The sequence below is a fragment of the Aspergillus homomorphus genome (genome assembly GCF_003184865.1).
Source record: "Aspergillus homomorphus CBS 101889 unplaced genomic scaffold BO97scaffold_32, whole genome shotgun sequence".
Classification (NCBI taxonomy): domain Eukaryota; kingdom Fungi; phylum Ascomycota; class Eurotiomycetes; order Eurotiales; family Aspergillaceae; genus Aspergillus; species Aspergillus homomorphus.
The window spans coordinates 142,955-155,779 of NW_020291918.1; the positions used below are offsets into that span (position 1 = coordinate 142,955).

At 51.4% G+C, this 12,825-nt stretch overlaps 4 protein-coding genes across 4 annotated transcripts; 3 read left to right on the forward strand and 1 right to left on the reverse strand.

Moving 5' to 3' along the window:
* Positions 1 to 141: 141 nt before the first annotated feature.
* On the forward strand, positions 142 to 4,973 carry BO97DRAFT_146200 (putative RSC complex subunit (Sth1)). The gene is made up of 4 exons (XM_025690140.1): positions 142 to 397; positions 516 to 720; positions 795 to 4,522; positions 4,578 to 4,973. The coding sequence occupies exons 1-4, from the start codon at positions 305 to 307 to the stop codon at positions 4,788 to 4,790; spliced, it is 4,239 nt and encodes a 1,412-aa protein (XP_025549209.1). The 5' UTR covers positions 142 to 304; the 3' UTR covers positions 4,791 to 4,973.
* Positions 4,974 to 6,413: 1,440 nt separating this feature from the next.
* Positions 6,414 to 8,090, forward strand: yop1 (putative membrane biogenesis protein (Yop1)). Its single transcript, XM_025695588.1, has 7 exons — positions 6,414 to 6,441; positions 6,507 to 6,585; positions 6,800 to 7,006; positions 7,074 to 7,082; positions 7,226 to 7,289; positions 7,363 to 7,420; positions 7,499 to 8,090. The coding sequence occupies exons 2-7, from the start codon at positions 6,532 to 6,534 to the stop codon at positions 7,614 to 7,616; spliced, it is 510 nt and encodes a 169-aa protein (XP_025549210.1). The 5' UTR covers positions 6,414 to 6,441; positions 6,507 to 6,531; the 3' UTR covers positions 7,617 to 8,090.
* Positions 8,091 to 8,133: 43 nt separating this feature from the next.
* Positions 8,134 to 9,933, reverse strand: BO97DRAFT_471965 (autophagy-related protein 101). Its single transcript, XM_025700088.1, has 4 exons — positions 9,409 to 9,933; positions 9,125 to 9,304; positions 8,912 to 9,073; positions 8,134 to 8,722 (listed from the first exon to the last, which is right to left on the reverse strand). The coding sequence occupies exons 1-4, from the start codon at positions 9,485 to 9,487 to the stop codon at positions 8,535 to 8,537; spliced, it is 609 nt and encodes a 202-aa protein (XP_025549211.1). The 5' UTR covers positions 9,488 to 9,933; the 3' UTR covers positions 8,134 to 8,534.
* A 703-nt stretch (positions 9,934 to 10,636) lies between these two features.
* BO97DRAFT_444948 (peroxisomal biogenesis factor 3) lies at positions 10,637 to 12,727 on the forward strand. The gene is made up of 4 exons (XM_025698506.1): positions 10,637 to 10,946; positions 11,049 to 11,404; positions 11,466 to 11,862; positions 11,917 to 12,727. The coding sequence occupies exons 1-4, from the start codon at positions 10,789 to 10,791 to the stop codon at positions 12,512 to 12,514; spliced, it is 1,509 nt and encodes a 502-aa protein (XP_025549212.1). The 5' UTR covers positions 10,637 to 10,788; the 3' UTR covers positions 12,515 to 12,727.
* Positions 12,728 to 12,825: the final 98 nt, after the last annotated feature.

Sequence of the window (12,825 nt, forward strand, 5' to 3'; positions counted from 1 at the left end):
TGATTCTCCTGTTTGTCGCCTACCGCCCTGTATCTCCCCCGGTGCGGTCCAAACATCACGAAACTTGTCGCCAAGGTCCAGATACAGGCCGCTACCTGTCGCATTCATCAACCAAAGGCTCTCCCTACCCATTCATTCTTGTAACTGAGCGCCCTTCATCCCCCCCAACGCGCGATCCCTCATTCACCGTCGCCGCTCTCAATTTCCACGTGTTTTCCTAAGCGCTTCACTGTGCACTGTCGCAACCCAGGTGTTCCCCGTGTCTCCTGCGTTGCTTATGAATAAAACAACTACGCGCTAGAGCATGGCTTCTCTCCAGTCAGCACCAAACATGGCCGCTGGAAACATGAGCTTACCGCCAAACTTGACGCAGCAACACATCCAAGAAGTTCTGCAGGTGTGTTCTCGCTCACCCGCCTGTCTCTCTCTTCTTTTCTCGCACCTTCCTCACACCCCACCCTTCCCTTCTTCATATCAAACTTTCCCTCCATGGCCTCGCTCTAACTTCGTTGAAGAAATATAAGCAGATGCAAGAACAAGGCGTTCGCCATGATGATCCCGAATATCTCAAGGCACACAATCTGCTGTCAGCCGTCCAGCGACAGCAAGTCTTCCAGAAACAGAGGTTCGCCCAACAGCAGCTGCAAGCGCAGCAACGCCAACAGCAGCTCAATGGCGTGACCCCTGAAGCCGCCGCCGCCGCCTCGAATGGCGTCAATGGTACGGGCTTCCCTCTGACCTGCATCCGCAGGTCGTAAATTGGGTAACCTCCTCACTAACGCTGATATCTATAGGCCGCAGCAATACCGCCGCAACTCCTCTTAATGCTGTGCCGGATGGAACTCTGGCTACGACGGCTGGTCAACAGTCTTCGGGCCAGGTTTCTTCCCAGAAGGGTGTGCCCGTTGCCAGCAGCAGCTTTTCTGCTGAGCAATTGGCGACCCTTCGCAATCAGATCTTGGCTTTCAAGATGCTATCGAAAAACCTTCCGATCCCCGCTCGAGTCCAACAACAACTTTTCCCACCCAAGAAGGCGCAGACACCGGCTCCCGCAGACGCCATCGCGACTGCTGAGAACGTTTTGGACAACGCTGCCCAGGGCAAATCCGAGCCATCTACAAGTGTGCCAGACGAGACTCAGTCGAAGGATTTCTACCAAAGCTTTCAGTCACCCTATGATCTGATGCCAAAAACTATCGGATTTACGGATCATGCATCTCGTGCTAACCGCATGCGTGTTCCTGCGTTGATGCCTGCTGGCATTGATATGGATCAAGTGCGCGAAGAGAGAGAGCTGGCACTCTACAACAGGATCAACGCGCGGAAGGCTGAGCTGGCTGAGCTTCCGGCCAATCTCAACTCGTGGGACTCAAGCCAGAGTGACACTGCCACGGGCGACGACTCCCTTAAATTGAAAGCTTTGATCGAGTATAAAATGCTTACCCTGCTGCCCAAACAGAAACTTCTTCGCAAGCAGATGCAAAACGAAATGTTTCACTTTGATAACCTGGGTATGACGGCGAACCGCTCCAGCCATCGTCGTATGAAGAAGCAGAACTTGCGTGAAGCCCGCATTACGGAGAAGCTGGAGAAACAACAACGTGATGCGCGCGAAACCAGAGAAAAGCGGAAACAATACGATCATCTTCAGGCTATCCTCAACCATGGTGCCGAACTTCAGAATGCTGCTGCTCAGCAACGCACCCGCATGCAGAAATTGGGTCGCATGATGCTTCAACACCATCAACATATGGAGCGTGAAGAGCAGAGACGTGTCGAGCGTACTGCCAAACAACGTCTCCAGGCTTTGAAGGCCAACGATGAGGAGACATACTTGAAGCTGCTTGGACAAGCTAAAGATTCTCGTATCTCTCACCTTTTGAAACAAACCGACAACTTCCTCAAGCAGCTTGCTGCCTCCGTGCGAGAGCAGCAGCGAAGTCTTGCTGAGCGCTATGGCGAGGAAGATCAGTTCTTTGAAGAGGAAGAAGAGGAAGAAGAGATCGCATCCGGAAGTGAAGATGAAGGCGACGGTAGAAAGAAGATCGACTACTATGCTGTTGCTCATCGCATCAAGGAAGAAGTCACCATGCAGCCCAGCATCCTTGTTGGCGGTACTCTCAAGGAGTACCAGATGAAGGGTCTGCAGTGGATGATTTCACTTTACAACAACAATCTCAATGGTATTCTGGCCGATGAAATGGGTCTTGGAAAGACCATTCAGACGATCAGTTTGATCACCTATATCATCGAAAGGAAAAAGAACAATGGGCCTTTCCTCGTCATTGTTCCTCTGAGTACCCTTACCAACTGGAACCTGGAGTTCGAGAAGTGGGCGCCCTCCGTTTCGAGAGTTGTTTACAAGGGTCCCCCCAATGCGCGGAAGCAGCAGCAACAGCAAATCCGCTGGGGCAATTTCCAGGTCCTCCTGACCACCTACGAGTACATTATCAAGGACCGCCCAATTCTGAGCAAGATTAAGTGGACCCATATGATTGTCGATGAAGGTCATCGCATGAAAAACACACAATCGAAGCTCAGCAGCACCCTGTCGCAGTACTATACTAGCCGTTATCGTCTGATTCTGACTGGTACTCCACTGCAAAACAATCTTCCAGAATTGTGGGCTTTGCTGAACTTCGTCTTGCCAAATATCTTCAAGTCGGTCAAATCGTTCGATGAGTGGTTCAACACGCCATTTGCCAATACAGGTGGACAAGATCGCATGGAACTGAGCGAAGAAGAACAATTGCTTGTTATCCGTCGTCTGCACAAGGTTCTACGGCCTTTCCTGCTCAGACGTCTCAAGAAAGATGTCGAGAAGGATCTGCCCGATAAGCAAGAAAGAGTTATCAAGTGCCGCTTTTCTGCTCTGCAAGCCAAGCTGTATAGGCAGCTTGTCACTCACAACAAGATGGCCGTCAGCGACGGCAAAGGTGGTAAGACTGGCATGCGTGGTCTCAGCAACATGTTGATGCAGTTGAGAAAGCTTTGCAACCATCCGTTTGTCTTCGAGCCTGTCGAAGATCAGATGAATCCTGGGCGTGGGACCAATGATCTGCTCTGGCGTACCGCCGGTAAATTCGAACTCCTGGACAGGATCCTGCCCAAGTTCCGTGCTACTGGTCACCGTGTCTTGATGTTCTTCCAAATGACCCAGATCATGAACATCATGGAAGATTTCTTGCGCCTCCGTGGCCTCAAATATCTCCGCCTTGATGGTTCCACCAAGTCCGACGATCGGTCGGACCTATTGAAGAAGTTCAATGCTGAAGGTTCTGAGTACTTTTGCTTCTTGTTGTCGACACGTGCTGGTGGTTTGGGTCTTAACCTCCAGACCGCTGATACAGTCATCATCTTCGATTCCGATTGGAATCCTCATCAAGATCTGCAAGCGCAGGATCGTGCCCATCGTATCGGCCAGAAGAACGAAGTCCGTATCTTGCGTCTCATTAGCTCCAATTCCGTCGAAGAGAAGATTCTAGAGCGTGCACAGTTCAAGCTTGACATGGACGGCAAGGTCATTCAGGCAGGAAAGTTCGACAACAAGTCTACCAATGAAGAACGAGACGCACTTCTGCGAACACTGCTTGAGTCGGCGGAGGCCGCTGATCAAATCGGAGGTGACCAGGAGGAGATGGATGACGATGACCTCAATGATATCATGGCACGATCTGATGAAGAATTAATCACGTTCCAGCGTATTGACAAGGATCGTCAGAAGAACACCCCCTATGGTCCTGGCCACAAGTATCCTCGTCTCATGTGCGAAGAAGAACTGCCAGACATTTATCTCACCGAAGAAAATCCTGTTACCGAGGAGGTTGAAGTTGATTTGGGCGGCCGTGGTGCGCGCGAACGCAAGGTCACCCGCTACGATGATGGTCTTACCGAAGAGCAATGGCTCATGGCTGTGGATGCCGATGACGATACCATTGAAGATGCAATCGCCAGGAAAGAGGCCAGGGTTGAACGCCGTCGCGTCAACAAGGAGAAGCGCAGCCGGAAGGCAGGTGCCGAATCTTCACCGGAGCCGTCGCGGGAGAGCTCGGAAGCTCCTCAACCCAAGAAACGTCGCCGCGGTCCTGCTCCCAAGCGTAAGGCAGAGGAGGTTATCGAAGAAACACCTCAACCGAAACGGAAGAGAGGAAGACAAGCTAAACCCATCGAAACTCTGAGCAGCGAGGATCGGGCCATCTTGCAGCGGATTGTCAACAATGTCTATCAGGCGTTGATGGACATGGAGCAGGAGTTGCCAGCAGATTCTTCGGATAGCGAAGACGGTCCCGTGACCCGGTCCATCATCGAACCGTTCATGAAGCCGCCTCCCAAGTCTCAGTACCCTGATTATTACATGATCATCCAAAACCCGATCGCCATGGAAATGATCAAGAAGAAGATAAATCGTGAGGAATATCAGAATTTGAAGGACTTCAGGAACGACATCCACCTTCTGTGCCAGAACGCCCGGACTTACAATGAGGACGGCAGCATCCTGTTCCAGGATGCCAACGATATTGAGGTAAGATAGAATGTTCCTCACTGGGCTGGAATGCTTTCATGCTAACCAAATATAGGCCAAATGTCTGTCCGAACTCAAGAAGGAAACCGAACTCTATCCCCAGTTCGCCAACTACGATGATCTAGGTGGCAATGACCAAACCGCTGCTACTTCTGGCACCGATACTCCCGGTCCTGTTGCAACACCCAAGCTGAAGCTGACGTTCAACAGCGGCAACCGGGACAGCATTGGACCGATTGGCGGCAGCGGTACGAATGAGGATGAATGAACCCCTAATAGACGCTTTGCAGATATAGTGGGCTGAGTTCCGATATGTTTAACGTGTTGCAAAACCTTTGCTTAATTGCACATTACCTTCTATACTGTTTTGATTCTCCTCTTTATTTCCATTCTGTGTTTCTTGACATGTCCCCTTCCGATATTTGGCTCCGTGGACGGCGTTACATAACTTTGGTGGTAGGGGATGGATGACGGGTTGATGGCGCAATGCTCTATTCTAGCTTGAAGACGAGCGATTTTCGATTTATACTCTTCTTGTTTCCCACGGTCACTCACAATGACGTGAATCTCATACTTTTCCCTCAAAATCTTTTCCTGTTGTCAAGAAACCCTAGACTGGGGCCCAGTTGAAGACATGTTCATTTTCCTTTCTCTTCTTCCCCTTTCTCTACCCCTTTCTTCGACTCTTGTGCCGCACGTCACTCAGGTAGTTTGTCTTGGGGAGGGTGCAAGTGGCCAATCCACGCGTCCCGCGGAGGATGATGGCCTTGGTTGTAATTTGGATTCTCCGCCCATGTGATTTAGCCATAGTCAATGTAGTCCTTTGTACTGTATGAAGTTGCTGTCAAGAGTGTTTTGCTGTACCAAAAAGTCGCTGCACGGGCGAGTTCTACGAAGCAGATGCTAGCAATGTGATTCGATATGACCAAACGAATCACACAGTAGGTAAATTTTTACAAAGTGCGGGAGAGGGAGAGGCCGGGGGGGTGGGAGGCTGAACCAGGATAGGGCTGCTCCTCATCTTGGAATTTCATAGTTATCAAATTCTTGGACAGGTGTCTAATTCTTCGACTATCCTTCACCGTTACGTACCAGCCAAAGTCATTTCGAGTTATCGTTTCTCAATCGAGCCTATGTACTGTACAGTACTGTACATTTCCTGGTGCCTGATCCCAATTAATCGGATCTATGTATAGATCTTTCTCTTCTCGTCCTATTTTAGTGTCTGTTTTCCAGCCCATTAGAGGTTCCGTGAAAAACTAATGCGGGCCTCCGCTCGGTCGCTGGTCTTTCTGGATTGTTCGATTGAGATGCAAGCTGGCCCCAGCTGCTGCTGCTACTGCTGCACCTATGCGATGGCCGGGGCCACCGGTGGCAGGCGGATAAACAAACGGAGAGAGACAGTGGGATCGATTATCCTGCAGAGCTCGGAGACTAAGAGTCTTGATTTGTTTGTTTTCAGTGTGCGACGTGAAGGATGCGTGGGAGGCGATTATTGGATTGGACTTTTGTTGTGGTGGTCGTACTGGTAAGTCCCAAGTCTAGATGCAGTAAGATATTACAGGACAATACCACATTCAGAACAGGCAACTATGGATGACTTTTCTACGGGAAAGTTGCATGTACTGTTGGACACTCCCCAAGATTGTAAGCAATAGAATAAATAATCTAATACTTTTAAGTAGATAGAGAGAGAGAGAGAGAGAGAGAGAGGCCCACGTCATCAGAGTCGGGGTGAAAGAAAAGGGCAGCAACAGCCCTCGACGTCATGACGGGCTAGTCACGTGACATTACGCACCGTCATCCAAACCGCCAGCTCGTCCTTTTGAATCTCACCTCTTCTTCCCTTCCCAGCTCTGCAAAACAACTTACCTAACTGTATCCAATCCACGATCCTCTACTTCTTCTTTTACAATCCTGTTCGCAACTCCCCCCCCCCCCCCCCCCAAATATCCACCAATTTTATCTAATCGTAGTCGCTCAGATCAGCTTTCCAATCCAATTTCGAAATGGCCTCTTTCCAGGATCGTGCTCAGCACGCCATTGCCCAGCTCGACAAGGAGGTAAGTGTCGTGTGTGCGTCGGCTTCGGCCTCATTGGTGTTCTGCTTCCCCCTTCGAACGCGATCTCTCGATATTATGGTTCCAAGTTTTCATTCGTGTGGATTTGTTCTTTCCTGTTGCTATTGTTTGCTTTCGCTCCCGGATGGATGAGCTCCTGTCATGTTTTGATATTTCCGAAGCTAACAATCTCCCCTTTGTGGGGATTTCTTTCCAGCTCTCCAAGTACCCTCTCCTGAACAACCTGGAGCGTCAGTCCTCCGTCCCCAAGGTCTACGTGATCCTTGGTCTGGTCGGCATCTACACCTTCCTCGTCTTCTTCAACATCGCCGGTGAATTCCTCGTCAACTTCGCCGGTTTCATCATCCCTGGCTACTACTCCCTGAATGCCCTCTTCACGGCCGGAAAGGCCGATGACACGCAGGTACGTCTGACCCCCTAGTCTTCTGAAACGACATCGACAGCGATGCTAACTTCCACAACCTCTACAGTGGTTGACGGTATGTCCTCGTGATCTGGTTTTCTTATCGCGCTTCAGGCGGCATGGCCCGGATGTGTGATGATACACATCCCGACCACCGGCCTCGTAGCACGTGACGTCTCTTCATCAGCATCAAACTAATCTGACATGTGATTGTGATAGTACTGGGTTGTCTATGCTTTCTTCACCGTCATTGAGAGCGCCATCAGTGCCCCCTACTGGTTCCGTACGTATCCGCTAATTTCGTCCCGGGAGCGTTGAATCGTGGTTGGAGACGAATACTAATGTGTGCCTTACAGCCTTCTACTACATCTTCAAGTTCGCCCTTGTCCTCTGGATGGCTCTTCCCCAAACCAAGTAAGTCACATTGTTCTCAGCAAGCTTCTGCCGTTGTCGTCTATGAGACATGATTAGCTGACCCAGTCCTTGTTCTAGCGGCGCTCAAATCGTCTTCCACTCTTTCATCCAGCCCGTGCTCGGCCGCTTCTTCCACGATGGTTCCACCTCTGCGAACCTCCGCGCCCAGGCCGATGCTGCCACCAAGTCGCAGTAAATAGACTTTACTTAGAGAGTCGAGCATTTGCAAATTTGATCGACAGTCTGTAGACTGGAGGTCGGGTTCCGAAATTCTCGATTGGTGGAGGTGTCGAAAAAACCGAACCAGCCGGCGGAGTGTTGGACGGGGGGCTTCTTCTTGACATGTTTGGACAATTTATGTTCCTGGAGCTGGATTGAATAAAGATTTCAAAGAGGGGCGGTAAATCCCTCGGGGTTCTCTTACCCCGTGTGAAGATGGGGATGGAATGTGGGCTGGGCTGATTCTTGTCATGTTACTCTCTGTTTTGTCATGAATTGCTTGGGTAGTAGAACGTTTCATGGGTTGCGATTGATGGATGATGGATGATGGATGGGATATGAAACGGGCGGGCCTGGGCGCGCCTGGGTTCCGTGCCACAGTGGTCGATATAGCTAGCTATACTGGATGATGCATTATGCCTCTCGGTAATTTGAGCACTGTTGATTGCGTCTCTCGATTGGTCTTTCCTCTGGCTTTCTTCTCTTCTACTCTTCAAGTATAAGTCACATTGGTCCCGGACGTACAGGGTGAGGAAATTAAACGTTAGGAAGAAGAACAGACAGAGAAAGTAGTATAATACAATCAACGAGGATCAAAGAATCTTGGAAACCTTCCTAAACTGCTATAGTTCAGGAGACAAGGTGCACGCACGCGCACGTACAGATAAATACAAACACGGTACCAACAAACAGAGGCATGAGTCGATGCTCAAACTCCGTACACGCCCAGCCCAACCCGGGAGATAAATACATGAGATATTATGCAAAACAACTCTGGGTATCCGTAGCCCAGCTGATGCAAATGCAGAGAGGGGGTGTTCCAGAACTCTAACAGAAGAAGAAGATAACCGGAATATCTTTTTTTTCTTTCTCCTTTTCTTTTGAGGCTTCAACATCAATACAGCCCAAGCCGATTCTGCCACCCATCCGGGCGCGGGTTGAGGACGATGCGATAAGGGAATGGGTTGGAGTCGCTGGTGGTGATGGGCGGGATATGATCCTTGTCGCGGTTGACGACGGCGAGGATCTTCAGCGCGGCCTTCTGAAGCATGTTCTCCATTGCTTTGCGGACTTTGGCTCGTTCTGGTGGTGATTTGGAGGGTTAGTTATGGGTTTTTGCGAAGGACGTTCCTTCTCTCTCTCTTTTGAGGAGCGTGGCAGTTAGAAGAGGGGGGATCAGGAGGGGTTAGACTAAGAATGCCACTTCTCCTCCGGAATACTCGTAGACCGAGGATCTTTCTTCCGTTCTTTGTGGATTGGTGTATCACATACCAGATTCAGTCCGCGGCGTGGCTATCGTCACATCCAAATTCCACACCTCCCAGCATACCTCCTCCTCGCCTTTGCCTGCCAGACCGCCGAACCAGATCCCGGAGCGTCGGCGGCGCTTCTCGTAGAATTCCACGGCCATGCGGCCGCGTACGCTGGGACCACCTCCACCACCTCCACCTCCTCCACCACCACCACCCCCGCCACTACCGATACCGTCGTGGACGCCGCCGATGCTCGTGGTCGAGTGTTGGCGGACGAGCGAGCTGATGCGTGAATCAATGAGGGTTTCGAGATCGACGTCATTGATGGCGGGGAGAGTGAAGTCTAGAACGTCGAAAGTAGTGGGCCGGATTGAGGGGAAGTATCGATGGAAGAAGATTAGGTTAAGGATGCCTGGATCTCCGGGATAGGCCCACGGCGGGAATCGGGGTTAGTTTTTTGAGGAATCCTTATTTTTGTGTTTGTTTGTTTAGAATATGGAGACATATGAAGCGAACCTTTCAATACATCTCTGACTGTGGTGGTGTCGGCGAAGATCTCGAGAAAGTATTCTGGGGGCGTTTTGCGGGGCTCCATCTTCTATGGGGGCGCGGGTTCGGCTGCGAGAATGGGTAGGCGGGCGGGCGCGGGGAGAGGTGGTTGTGTTCGGTGGACTATACAATATCGTCAAGACTAACTCTCTGGGATCCCCGAGCAGAAATTAAGGTCCTCGTGCTGTGCTGTGCAACGTATTCAAGACTCAGTCCGATGCGTGAGCAGGAAAGAGGAGATCGAAATCCGGGGTTGAAAAGGCCGCCGGGGCGATGACGCTGTCGGGCTGGGCGTTGGGGGAGGGGAGGGTCTTATGATCGCCGACAAGTCTCACATGGAGCAAGGTTCATGAGGGGTGCATGTTCGGCCAGTAGCGGCGTATATAATGTTTGGCAGTGTGAGAATATGTCATGGAGGATGTCGGAGAAGAGGAGGGAGAGGAGGGAGAGGAGGGAGGAGGAGGAGGAGAGGAGGTGTAGTAAGTTGCGCGAGTGGAGAGGAGAGGGGAGAGGAGAGATGAGAGGGGAGGAGAGGAGATAATGGGTCAGTTACAGTCTGTCAACCTTGGTATGTAATCAATTGCCCCTCTCGCTCACAACTCCCTCTTTCCCTCCCTCCCTCCCTCTCTCTCTTTCTACTCTTCCCTTATCGCTTCACTCTTAGCCTCAGTTTCCGGCTCTATGAACCACTTTCGGGTTGAGTTTCTTGGTCAAGACCTGCGGTTGATGTTTCCAATTGATCGCTATCAGAACCACTAGAGCCACCAGAGCCATTAAAAATGCCCGTCCTCTATCATATGTGTATGTGTATCCGTACATACTTACTGTACGAGACTAGTCAGCCTGACAGTCCAGGCACCAAATCTCACTCACTCAGGCCGGATAAGGATTGCAGTAGCGATGACGCACCAACCTCTTTCTTCTCTTCAGTCTCATTGAGAGAAAAGTGATTGTACAGGTGTAAGCCGTAACTTGATGGGCTGGAAGCTAGAGTATATGCTCTGTATAGTAATTTTTCCAGTATCGAGCACACTCTCATCACAAGACGAGTTTCTCCCCCCCCCTTCAATCACAACCCAAGCTGTTATCAATTTATCATACGCCGAGGTGGTTTAGCCGAGGCCGCGCCAGGGACTCCATCCACTCTCTCTCTCTTCGTCCGCCGACCGTGCCAGCTTCCCTTACCACGCCTCTCGCCATCCTGATCCTTCATTCCTATTTCTTCTCCTTATCAGCCCCCCTGTTCTTCTTCATTCTCTTGTCTTCCACCACGTAGGATGATCTGACCCCCACATTTCCTGCTAACGACCACCCTCAATTCCTCCCCGCCCAGAACATCGCTCCACCATGATCAGTGCCACTGGGCGCTGGTTCCGGCGCAATCGCAAGGGTCTTGCAATCGGGGCCGGCGTGCTCGGAGCCGGATACCTGGCCGGTCAATATGTGCTGGGCAAGATCTCGGAGGCAAGAGAGCGCATGGGGAGTGACCGTGTTGCGCGAGAGAAGTAAGTCATCTTATTTGCCGGGGGTATAGCTCGCTCGGGCCCGTGATGCGATATGCTCGCGTGCTTGTGAACCGGTCGCTGACCCGCCCGGCCTCGGTTTAGCCTACGGAGACGCTTTGAGCAAAACCAAACCGACTGTACCTACACTGTCTTGGCGCTGCTACCCACAGCTGCGGAAGATATACTGGAAGCCCTGCCGGTTGAAGAGTTGACGAAAGAGCTACAGAAGAAGCGCGCGGAGCGGTTGGCTCGTCTCGGTGCGGGAGAAGGAACAGGGTCCGACTTGAGCTCCATTTCGCCGAGTATCACCGACGATGATCGCCGCAGTCTCTCCAGCTTCCAGAGTGATGGCTTCGTTCGCGCCAGTCAGCTGGGAGAATCGACCCTTGAGGGGGCGGCACCGTCGCCCTCGCCGAAGCGGAACAAGACCCAGCTGTGGAACGAGGTTAAGATCACCTGTGAGTTTTGTGTCTGATTGTGCTGGTGCTTCGACGTTGGGGACTGACGGCGTTACGGCAGCGATCACTAGGTCGTTTACTCTCATCTACACCCTATCGCTGCTGACCATTTTCACCCGAATCCAACTTAACCTGCTCGGCCGGCGGAATTATTTGTCTAGCGTGATCTCGATGGCCACCCCTCCAGCAGATGCCTCTACGATTAGACTCGAAGATCATGACGACGACGATCTGACACAGACGCTGGGCAATGACTTCGAAACGAACCGCCGCTATCTGGCCTTTAGTTGGTGGCTCCTTCACCGTGGCTGGAAGCAATTAATGGAGGAAGTGCAAGCGGCCGTGACGGAAGTATTTGGGTCTCTCAACCCTAGAGAGGATATTTCACGAGGCAAGCTGGCAGAGCTTACGCTGCAGGTCCGGAGGAAGGTGGAAGGAGATACCGAGGAGGACAGAAAGTAGGTTTTTATTCTTTCCGATGTGTGCTGCTGGTTGATTGACCATACGGTTAGGCGCCGGAAATGGCTGGCCTACATACTTCCTCCGAGGGAGGAGGAAGATCATCTGCTAGAAGAGTCTGGTGTATTAGGCGTGACGGAGCCGTCGACGCCCCAGACCACCGCGACGCTGCGGCACCTCCTGGACGAGACAGCCGATCTGATTGATTCTCCAACATTTACCCGCGTTGTATTGCTTCTTAACAACGAGTGCTTCGAGACCCTGGTTCAGCAATGTACAGCAGAAGCTTTCAAGAACCCACAGACTCCCGCCCCTCAGTCTTTCACCTCTGTTGCTACGATCGTCCCCGGGGCGGACGGCTCGGAGCCAAAGACGAAACTGGCAAACGTGCTGGCCGTCATGGCTCGACAAGCCCATGTCATCGGGAACGGCACCGCTCCTCCTAATATATACCTAAATGCTATGGAACAGGGAGTACGGGAGCTGGAGGCCTTTGCGGCTGTTATGTACAGCTCAAACTTCGACTCGGAGCTGCTTGATGCTGAGCCGAAGACGCAAGCGGAGACCCATGATAGAAACGAAGAACCAAATCACCGAGCGAAACCTTTCCCGCCACATGTTATGAGCGCCGTGAACAACAGAGACGACTAGTGATTAGGTGTAATGACTCACACAGGCAAAGGAGCCTCATGATAGAAACGAATGAGAATAAGGAAACTTCTGACTCGAGCTCAAGGTCTGCCTGCAAGTTTTGGACAGATCTGGAGTTATTCGTGAAAACAACGTGGTAAAGTCGACCGTGGTGATCCAAGCACGAAATTAGGTGACTTGTAGAGTTAGGGGTATGCGATAAAGTACCTGTTCATTTCTTGCAAGATCATCTGTTTGTGAAATTAAGGACAATCCACTGCTTCATGTTATTTTCCTGTACGAGGGGGTGGTACTGTCCCTCGGACTTAAAA

Bases quoted from the DNA above. Each gene is read 5' to 3' on its own strand.
- BO97DRAFT_444948 (XM_025698506.1), top strand. From the start codon at position 10,789: ATGATCAGTGCCACTGGGCGCTGGTTCCGGCGCAATCGCAAGGGTCTT. The intron at 10,947-11,048 runs GTAAGTCATCTT...GCCTCGGTTTAG, and splicing joins GACCGTGTTGCGCGAGAGAA to CCTACGGAGACGCTTTGAGC. The intron at 11,405-11,465 runs GTGAGTTTTGTG...GCGTTACGGCAG, and splicing joins GAACGAGGTTAAGATCACCT to CGATCACTAGGTCGTTTACT.
- BO97DRAFT_471965 (XM_025700088.1), bottom strand. From the start codon at position 9,487: ATGGAGCCCCGCAAAACGCCCCCAGAATACTTTCTCGAGATCTTCGCC. The intron at 9,305-9,408 runs GTTCGCTTCATA...CCGGAGATCCAG, and splicing joins AGTCAGAGATGTATTGAAAG to GCATCCTTAACCTAATCTTC. The intron at 8,723-8,911 runs GTATGTGATACA...AATCACCACCAG, and splicing joins CACGCCGCGGACTGAATCTG to AACGAGCCAAAGTCCGCAAA.
- yop1 (XM_025695588.1), top strand. From the start codon at position 6,532: ATGGCCTCTTTCCAGGATCGTGCTCAGCACGCCATTGCCCAGCTCGAC. The intron at 6,586-6,799 runs GTAAGTGTCGTG...ATTTCTTTCCAG, and splicing joins TTGCCCAGCTCGACAAGGAG to CTCTCCAAGTACCCTCTCCT. The intron at 7,290-7,362 runs GTACGTATCCGC...TGTGCCTTACAG, and splicing joins CAGTGCCCCCTACTGGTTCC to CCTTCTACTACATCTTCAAG.
- BO97DRAFT_146200 (XM_025690140.1), top strand. From the start codon at position 305: ATGGCTTCTCTCCAGTCAGCACCAAACATGGCCGCTGGAAACATGAGC. The intron at 721-794 runs GTACGGGCTTCC...TGATATCTATAG, and splicing joins CGCCTCGAATGGCGTCAATG to GCCGCAGCAATACCGCCGCA. The intron at 4,523-4,577 runs GTAAGATAGAAT...AACCAAATATAG, and splicing joins AGGATGCCAACGATATTGAG to GCCAAATGTCTGTCCGAACT.